This window comes from Ochotona curzoniae, unplaced genomic scaffold, assembly GCF_017591425.1.
Source record: "Ochotona curzoniae isolate NIBS_2020 unplaced genomic scaffold, NIBS_Ocur_1.0 contig_2699, whole genome shotgun sequence".
Taxonomy (NCBI): Eukaryota; Metazoa; Chordata; class Mammalia; order Lagomorpha; family Ochotonidae; genus Ochotona; species Ochotona curzoniae.
The window spans coordinates 712,211-720,882 of NW_024465561.1; the positions used below are offsets into that span (position 1 = coordinate 712,211).

General features: G+C 63.9%; 1 protein-coding gene across 1 annotated transcript; it reads right to left on the reverse strand.

The window, feature by feature from the left end:
- Positions 1-1,241: 1,241 nt before the first annotated feature.
- On the reverse strand, positions 1,242-8,576 carry TOMM40 (translocase of outer mitochondrial membrane 40). The gene is made up of 10 exons (XM_040976207.1): positions 8,516-8,576; positions 8,218-8,483; positions 7,431-7,498; positions 7,176-7,268; positions 6,696-6,797; positions 6,505-6,610; positions 2,376-2,498; positions 2,208-2,284; positions 2,015-2,117; positions 1,242-1,828 (listed from the first exon to the last, which is right to left on the reverse strand). The coding sequence occupies exons 2-10, from the start codon at positions 8,465-8,467 to the stop codon at positions 1,689-1,691; spliced, it is 1,062 nt and encodes a 353-aa protein (XP_040832141.1). The 5' UTR covers positions 8,468-8,483; positions 8,516-8,576; the 3' UTR covers positions 1,242-1,688.
- Positions 8,577-8,672: the final 96 nt, after the last annotated feature.

The window sequence follows — 8,672 nt, forward strand, 5'->3', positions numbered from 1 at the left end:
TATAGGGCTCCCCCTGCCCCGCCCCTCCCCGGGGCTAGGGCGGGCTGGGCCAGCCCCTAGTCACGAGGTGGGCTGCGGGGTGAGGAGGGAGGAGGTGGGGCTTGGAGGCCCTGTGACCCCCGCCCCCAGGGAGTGACACCTCCCTGGGCTTCCCGGCATCTTCTCCATTCCAGGGTGCAGGCAGCGGAGGGGAGGGGTGGCAGGCTGCCGCTCCAGTGTGCGTGGGAGCATTTTGGCCTGGACTGCTCAGCTCGGGAGCTTGGGCTGGAGACCCCAGACCCCTGGGCAGGGCTGGAAAGCCCAGGTCGGAGTTCCCGGCTGTAGTCCGCATTTAGCCCTTGGCTATGCCCTCTGGTAACCTCATTCCCCACTTGTTTATCAAGAACCCAGCACCTGTCTGGCCCAGGTGGTGTGCCCACCGGCGGTCACCCACACAGTGGTGTCTTCCAAAACACCCTAGTCAGAACTCGACCTAGACTGTTGGGGCTTGAATCTTGGCCCCACCAGTCCCCAGCTGTGTGACCTTGGGAAAATGACCTCCTGCCTCCTGAGCAGCCAGGCAAGTGACTGCCTGTGCCCCACACCAGTCTTGATGCAACAAGTGAGCGGACCAAGGTTGGAGGCTGGCACCCAACATGCTGAGTGCATCCCAAACCTGTCCCCTTCCTAAGACTCAGGGCCAAACTGGCCCCAAGCCTTGCAGCCAGGACCGGAGGAGGGGCTGGTCAGCGCCTGGTCTTGAAGGCAATGGGACCCATGAGGTCAGCACAGCCAGACCTGGTGTGGGTCTGCACTCCGCTGCAGCAGGAGAGGCAGTTCTTTCAGGTAACTAGGAGGCATCAACCTGCAGCCTCCTCCTGGGGCCTTTGGGGTTTCAGTTCACACCTGGAGATGGGTCAGTTAATCCCGAGCCCTGGGCGACTAAATGCTATGTCCATAGTTCATTCCAGAGTGGAGCTCAGCCCAGCTCTGCAGCTCCCTTGGGAACACAGCTCCTGGCTACTCCTCCTCTGGTTATCTGCAAGGACCGGGCTCCCAGATATCCTTTACGCTGGAGCCCGCCTGGCCAGGCCGTGTGACCTCCAGCTCCCGCCCTCTGGGCCAGCCCAGGTCCGCAGTGTCCCTGGCTGGTCTCGCGGACCCCGCCCGGCGGCCGCTTAGCTGCCCGGGGCTCGCGCGCCCCCTGCCGACGGCCGCGGGGACGACACCCACTAGCCAGACACACAAGGGCCTCCTGGCTCGGCTTTTTTTCCATGTGTATTTTTTTTGTTGTTTGTTTGTTTGTTTTTCTGTAAAATGTCCCGGTTCTTCCATAACTTATAAACATGATTTATACCGAGGGATAGACGGGGGGTGGGGAGATGGGCAGGGAGGACTGATCAGGAACGGGGAAAGCTCCTCTTGTGGCCTCCTGGGCTGGCCCAGCCAGGGTCTTCAGGGGACACTGTGGTGGCCAGGCAGCTGCTCCCCAGGGTGGTGGCCAGGCCGCCACTTCCTCCAGCGCTTGCCTCCGGCATCCCCTCTGGGATCCCAGGCCCACCGGGCACACTGCCCCACAGTCAGACCCAGACACGGCCCCCAGTTACAAAGTCCCCTCTTCCGCTGCCAGCCCGGGCCGAGGCCCCTCTTGCCGCGGCCCCCCGACCCCAGGAGGGCGGGAAGAGAGCGGGCCGAGGCGGGTCGGGCGCTCAGCCGATGGTGAGGCCGAAGCCGCACTGGAACTTGTTCTTGCGGTGGTTCAGGAAGGCGCCGAGGGCCAGCGTCAGGGGCAGCGGCGGGAGCTTCTTCTCCAGCGTGGCGCCCACGATCCAGTTGCTGTCCACGGAGCCTGTGGGGGAAGGGCAGGCTGACATCATCACGTGCCCACCCGTCGGGCCAGCAAGGCGGCTGCCAGCCCCCAGGGGGAACCAGTGGGTGGCTGGGGAGGCCTCGTCCTGTGCTCCAGGCTCAGCCTGGACTCGTCTGTCAGAGGGTGGGGCGGGGGCAGAAGCCAGCAGCTCAGGTGTAACCTTACCTCGGAAGAGCAGGTTGGCCTTGGGCAGGTCCAGCTGGTACCCGAAGGAGACGCTGGTGTCCTGCAGCCGCGTGCTGGCCTCAAACTCCACACCCACCTGCAGCTGGAAGGGCCAGGACCATACAACGTCAGCCACCCGCCCAGCTGGAGCTCCCTCCTGGCACCCCAGGCCCTGGCAGCCCCGGCCTGTCACCTGCTCGCTGGCTTTGTGGTAATACGTTGCGTGCATGCCTGCCTGGCCCAGTGTGACTGTTGCCAACCAGTTGTTCACTGCAAGAAAGCAAAGTGGGGTCAGGCTCTGGGGGTCGTGGGCCTTGGTGAACCCCGCCCCACCCCACCCCCCGCCTCCTGCCCTGCTCACGCGTGTATTTGCCAGCCAGGGACATGACGGTGCCCTCCTCCCCGGGCCGCCGGTGGTAAACCAGCTCTCCGCCTAGGGCCAGGCTCGGTGTGACGCTCTGCAGGTAGTGGGCCACGAGGATTCCTGTGGGCGGGAGAGGGTGGGTGGTGGGTGCCCTGCCGTTGGAGTGCGGTGGGACCCCCAGCCTGGGGAGGGGTAGGGCCACAAGGGCTGAGGGCAGATCACCCACAAACGACCACACAAGTGTGCATCGAGGGCACAGCCCACGTCTCTGTCCCGCTCAAACACAGGATCCAGCTACTTGGCTGCAGTCATGACACAATAGCTTAAGCCTCCGCCTGCAATGCTGGCAACCTATATGGGAGCCAGTTTGAGTCCCGGCTGCACCACTTCCCTTCCAGCTCTCTGTGGGATGGGAAGCAGTCGAGGACGGCCCAAAGCCTTGGGACCCCGCACCTGCATGAAGCTCAGAAGTTGTTCCTGGCTTCTTTGGGCAGTAAGCCAGTTTATGAAGGATCTTTCTCTCTCTAATCTCTTATAATCTTTTTTTTTAAAGGTTCTATTTATTTTTATTTGAAAGTCAGAGATACAAAGGAGGAGAGACAGGAAGATCTTCAGTCTGTTGATTGACTGACTCCCCAAGTGGCCACAACTGAGCCAATCTGAAGCCAGGAGCCTCTTCTGGATGTCTCACGCGGGTGCAGGGTCCCAAGGCATTGGGCCGTCCTCCACTGCTTTCCCAGGCCACAAGCAGGGAGCTGGATGGGAAGTGGAATAGTCAGGACATGAATCAGCGCCCATGTGGGATCGCAGTGCATGCAAAGCGAGAATCCTAGCCACTAGGCCACGGCCCTAATTCTTTTTACTTTCAAAGATTTGTTTTTTTTTTTATTTGAAAGGCAGATATACATGGAGGAGAGACAGAGGGAAACACCTTCCATCCACTGGTTCATTCCTCAAATAGCCGCAATGGCCAGAGCTGAGCTGACCAGAAGCCAGGAGCTTCTTCCAAGTTTCCCACACAGGTGCAGGGTCCCAAGGGTCCCAGGTTCCTCCACTGCTCTCCCAGGTAATCAGCAGGGAGCTGGAAGTAGAGCGGCTGGAACATGAACCAATGCCCATAAAGGATTCTGGTGCCTGTATGCAGAGGATTAGCCAACTGGGCCAGGTGCTAGCCCCAAAATCTTAAAAAATAAATAAATAAATAAATATATAAAAAATAAAGAGCCACACCTTCTGCCAGCTGGGGAACTTGCAGCCATTCCTATGTCTCCTTTCTGTTTCTTGAGCACTGTGGCCAGAACCAAGTCAGTGCGCCCTCAGTGGCTCAGCCTGCAACCGGGGATCCCAGCAGTGGCCCCTGCAGCAGGAGCTGGAGGCCTGACACCCCCAAGTCCACTTTACAGGCAGGAGGAAGAAAGGGGAGGGAGGGGAGTGAGGGCACCCAGGCCAGAAACCTGCTGGGCCAGGGCATGCGCACTCAGGCTTGTAGGTCAGGCCATGACCCGGCCAGGGGCCTCCCATCTGCAGCAGGCACCTTTCTCCTTCAGGATGACACGGACCCACCACCCTGTTCACGGTAACCCACTCCCCTCAGCTGAGGCCTAGGGCAGGACAGCCAATGACGGTCAGGAAGAGATCCCAGCCCTGCCTTCCCCACTTCCACACGACCCCACACACAGGAGTCCTCACCCCGCTTACCCTGTGCTTGGAACCTGCCATGGCACCCCAGCTGGACATGCCATCCCCGCTCCCTCCTCACTGCAGCCCCCGAGTGCTGGCACTATCCCCAGCGACCCTTCCCTCTGTTTGGTGCACAGCGACGCACCTGCACCTGCTTACAGCCCAGATTCTGATGCCTCTCCCCCAGCAGAGGCAGTCCTGTTACCGGGCACCAGGTTCCCTGGTCACAATGCCACCTCACAGCCTGGGCAGCCCAGCCCTGCGACCCCCAAGAACTCCATGCCAGGACCACTGCTGAGTGGGTCAGCTCACCCCGGGCTGGCCACTGGCACCTCACAGGGGACCCAGAAGTCTGTGTCTTGTGAACAAAGGCATGAACAAGTGACATGCAGAGCCTGCTGAGCTCAAAGCCTGAGGTGCACGGGCAGCGAGTCAGGTCTGAGAGCAAACAGGCAGCTCCGGCGGGGGCCCACCGCCAGCCCCACCTTGTCCACCCGCAGCACAGGTGGCTGGAGGGGAAGCTGGGCAGCGGTGGAGGAGGGTGGCCTGGGCGGCCACACCTGGCCACAAGCCCACATCAGGGCTGCCTGCTTGAGATGAGTGGCAGCAGGCCTGACAGTGGCTGTGGCCACACAGGGCGTGACATGCCACATCGGGCCAGCTTCCCCAAGCGCCCTCCTGCTCCCTCTCCGCCCCAACACCTGCATTCCGGAGAAGAGGTCCCGGGGGGGGGGGGAGCCCTTGCCCAATGCCCTCACGGAGTGGGTGCCCAGAGAGCAGCCAGGCTCTGGGAAGGGAGGCAGGGAGTGTGGGTTCAGGCTCCAGCAGGTGGGGCTCCTGAGCCAGCAGATGGCGACTCTGGCCTGGCCTCCGTCCCCTGTGCAGGGGGTGGTCACAGACCTGTGGCCAGCTGTTCCCTGCCCACTGTGGGCATCAGAAACCCCAGTGCACGGCAAGGCCTAGCTGCACACGTGACCCCGCACACAGAGCTGACTCTGCCAACACGGTGCTGCTCCACGTGCCCTGTGACAGTCAAGGAGACTGAGGCACAGAGTCCCTGGCCTGAGGTCAGGCAGAGCTGGGTCCTGGCGGCCAGACACGGAGCCCTCAGTGCTGAGCTGGGGGCCCTTGCCACTGACGGAGGAGACCCGGACGTGCCTCAGGCGCCTGGCTCTGGCTGCCTCTGGCACCTGCCTGGGTGAACAGTAAGTGGAAGATTAATCTTTTCAGTAAAGAAATAAACACATCTTTGCAATAATGGAGCCTGCTGTCCCCACATGCTTCAGCGTTTCCTGCGTGCCTACTGGCTCCCGGCACATCCCTGCCCCCCATGTGCAGGGCAACTGTGCCTGAGGGCAGGGCAGAGGTGGTGTCCCTGTCAGTCTGGGAAGGCGACAGGGGTGTGACAGGAGCAGAGGGAGGCCCTGCTGGTGTGGCAGATGGTCCCGGACAGGAGGGTCAGCAGTGCCAGGGTCCGCCGGCCTCTAGCACCTCGCCCTCCTGCCATCAGGACCTCCTCTGGGAGGCCTGTCGTAGGCTCCCTGGCCTCTGGCACCCTCCCAGCCAGCCCTGACCCTGCCTGGCCCCACACACCCCGCTTCTCCTGCCAGACGGCCTCCTCCCCGCCACACAGAAGGCAGCCACGGCAAGTGAACTCCGCCCCTGGGGACCCTGTCCCTGGGGCTCAGCAGACCCTCCTCCCTCAGTAAACCCACCTGCTCACCCACAGGCCGCCCCAGGATCCCCTCACTTCTCTCCTCCCAGCCTGTGGTCTATAGCAACCACCAGCGGCTAAGTCAGGTCTCACTGTCACTGGCTCCAGCTCCCCTCACACTAACTCACAGTCAAGGTCAAAGTCCCACGTGCAGTTTGGCCGCAGTCTGTCCTGCTGCCGCTGCCCCAGGGTCTGGGCACTTCGGCCTCCCTTCAGCTGCTCCCCTCCCACCATGAAGCCTTTGCTCAGGCCGTCTCTGCAGGCCCTACACTCAGCCCACAGTCCTGCCCCACGACACCTGCGGGCTGCCCCGCATCTGGACTGGAAGCCCCTTTGTTCACCACCTTTCCCCGAGCGCCTGGAGGACGCGCTGCCCCTCTTCAGGGCTTGTTCACTAAGCTGGACAGACACACACGAAGCCAGGAACTTGGACCCCAGTCAGACAGCCATTGTCCCTGGCCAACGCACACAGGAGCCGCCAGCTCGCACAGCAGCCACGTGGGCCACTCTAGGGCCAAGCCAGCAGGAGCAGCCCGCATCAGCCAGTGTGTGTGCTGCTTCCTCCGAGGGTCTTTCCTTACCCACCGGCCTGGATGCTGCCCACGTGCAAACAGGCCCACACAGGAGCTGGACACCGCCCGCATCACGGTTCTGGTGATCCTGGGGTCTCAACCCACATCTGCCTATTTCACACGACCCCTGGGTGCACCCCTCGAAGCCTGCACCTCTTACCTGAGCCCACCAACACATCAGGGTTACCCAAGGTCACGGCTGCGGTGAAGTCAGAACCCCAGTATTCCCCATCTACTTGCCAGTTCACAAACTTCGACTGCTGGGTCTGTAGGGAGGAGCGTGGTGTGAGGGCAGCCAGGGGCTTGGGGGGCTGTGCCAGGGCCCACGTGGACGCTGCCACCTCCTCTCACCTGGATGGCCACCTTGGACCTGAGCCCAGGGCCCAGCTGATGGATGACCTGAGCGTTGAGGCTGCCACTGTTGTCCATGTCCCCCACCAGCACGGGGAATGCCTGTGGGCAGAAAGCAGGGGCTGGAGGCCCACCCTGCGGGCACACTCACACCCCAGGCCTGGGAGCCCAGGCCACCCTAAACACATCACAAGGATTTGGCCCCGGCTCAGCCCCCTCAGGGCGGCCTGAGTGGGGAAGAGAGCACTTTCCCAGCAGACACCCCAAAAGCCAGACCTCCCCTACTTCAAGAGCATCCATGGCTCTCTAGCGCCCCCTAGAGAACGTCTGAGGCCTGGCAAGAGCCAAAGCCCTGGGGGTGCCAGGGTCCGGTGGGGGTCACCACAGTGCATCTTAGGAGACATAACAGGGTCCCACTTGACCCCGGGCTCTGCTTGTTCCCACAGAGCTGTAAGCGATGACCCAGGCAAAGAATCTCACCTCCGTGGGGCTCAGCTGCTTGGTCCCCACATACGTGACCCCGAAGTGGTAGTTGGACTCCCCGATTGTGCTGAGAGCAACTGTGTGGTTGACCTGGGAGAGCAGGAGGTGTGTTGGGGATGGCTTGTGGGCACCCCCAGAGGATGGCAGGGGCTGGGGGGCCCTGGCCCAGGTAGGGAGTGGGGGTAACACAGAGTGTTCTATGCCTGGTGTTGGGGGGAAGGACACCCCTCATCCCACCCGAGCCATCCTCACCTGGAAATGGTTACTCAAACCCTTGTTGACCGTGAGCTTCACCCCTTCCATCTGAATGGGAAACAGCTCTGAGGATGAGAGAGGCTGTCAGACACCCTCACCCACGGGACAGGGTCCCACCAGTGCCCTTCCTGCACCCCCGACCACTGACCGGGTGACTTGGGGTAATGCACACCCCGTAGGGCTGCTGAGGAGCCCTCACCCCGCCGATCTGTATCTGCTTTAGGGGGAAGAGCAGGAAGGAATGCATGAGCAGCCACAGACCGCCAGCTTGGCACTGGCCTGAGCAGAGCTCGGGGACCCCAGGGCTGCGTCCCCCGCCGTGACCTTGGGCCTCAGGTCCCGTCCTGCTCACCGGAGAGCGCACCCCAGGGTTGCCTGCTCCGCGGGGGGGACCCCTGCACCTGCCGATCCCAGCACTGCACCCCAAGATCGCCGCACCGCCCACCCGACACCCCGAGAGCCAGGGGCTTCCCGCACCCCGCAATCCCAGCGTTGCACCGCCGGCCAACACCATGCCACTCGACACCCCGAGAGCCGGGGAACCCCCGCACCCCGCGATCCCAGCGTTGCACTTCCCGACCCCGTTCCCGCCCGAGAGCCAGGGTACCCCCGCACCCCGCGATCCCAGCACTGCACCCTGCGATCGCTGCACCGCCGGCCGACCCCATGCCCGCCCGAGAGCAGGGGGCACCCCCGCACCGCACCCCGCGATCCGGCGTCATGCCCACTCCACACCCCGAGAGCCGGAGGGCCCCCCGCGATCCCGGGACCCCGCGGCCCTCACCCTTGCACTTCCGGTGGCACTCCTCGAACGTGCCGGGGTTGGGCAGGCAGCCGCAGGCCCCGTCGTCCGCGGCCCCCGGTGGGGACGGGGCAGGTCCGGCGGGCCGCTCGGCGCCTCGGCCCGCGCTGGCCCCGGCGCTCAGGCCGCCTCCGAGCGGCGGCAGCGTGAAGCCCGGCGGCGCGGGCGGCGGCGGCGGCAGCCCCACGAGGGCCGGCGCGGGCGGCGAGCTGGCGGCCAACACGTTGCCCATGGTGGCCTGCGCGGGGCTAGGGCGGACGGAGGGAGCGCGCCGGTCGGCCCCGTGCGCACTGGCGGCTCCGCGCTCACCCCGTGCGCCGCGCGCAACCCAACGCGCCGCCGCCACCGCCCGTCCCGGCCCGCTCATTCGCTCCGTGGGCCGCAGGGCCCGCCCCCCGGCCGCAGGGTCGGGCCTGCCCATTGGACGGGAGCCGGCG

What these genes read in the sequence shown, in the direction of transcription:
- TOMM40 (XM_040976207.1), bottom strand. Translation starts at nt 8,467, where the DNA reads ATGGGCAACGTGTTGGCCGCCAGCTCGCCGCCCGCGCCGGCCCTCGTG. An exon ending in GTGCCACCGGAAGTGCAAGG is followed by an intron (nt 7,499 to 8,217) that starts GTGAGGGCCGCG and finishes TCTCATCCTCAG; the next exon opens with AGCTGTTTCCCATTCAGATG. An exon ending in AGCAGCTGAGCCCCACGGAG is followed by an intron (nt 6,798 to 7,175) that starts GTGAGATTCTTT and finishes TTCTGCCCACAG; the next exon opens with GCATTCCCCGTGCTGGTGGG.